General features: G+C 66.0%; 1 protein-coding gene across 1 annotated transcript in view; it reads right to left on the reverse strand.

The window, feature by feature from the left end:
- The window catches only part of CLCN7 (chloride channel, voltage-sensitive 7), a 13169-nt gene that overhangs the window by 8289 nt on the left and 4548 nt on the right, over positions 1–332 (reverse strand). Inside the window, exon 8 of the mRNA XM_010288993.1 lies at positions 148–216. Within this exon, the coding sequence (XP_010287295.1) occupies positions 148–216 (69 nt within the window). The remainder of the gene's footprint in view (positions 1–147; positions 217–332) is intronic.

Here is a 332-nt window from a genome sequence, read left to right on the forward strand (position 1 = left end):
CCTGGCCACGCTGCAGTCACCTTGGCCAGCAGACCAGGGAGTAAAACCGAGAAGTCACCGCAGGGTCCCCAGCGCCCCGTCCCCAGCGCAGGGCCGGTGACAGGCTGCGGCATGTGTGCCAGCGGCGGGTACCAACATGCCGGGAGCGTGCTGGAGGGGAAAAGCCAGGCCGCCGACCACCGAGAGGATGACCCCGCAGACTTTGATCACCAGAGTCTGCAAAATAGAGACAACAGGCACAGCATATCACAACAGTGGCACAAGGGACACGACCGCGGCCGCCCCAGGGGACACAGACTCAGCCAGCCGCAGGGGCAGGAGCCAGCGACCCC

This window comes from Phaethon lepturus, unplaced genomic scaffold (genome assembly GCF_000687285.1).
Source record: "Phaethon lepturus isolate BGI_N335 unplaced genomic scaffold, ASM68728v1 scaffold26970, whole genome shotgun sequence".
Lineage (NCBI taxonomy): Eukaryota > Metazoa > Chordata > Aves > Phaethontiformes > Phaethontidae > Phaethon > Phaethon lepturus.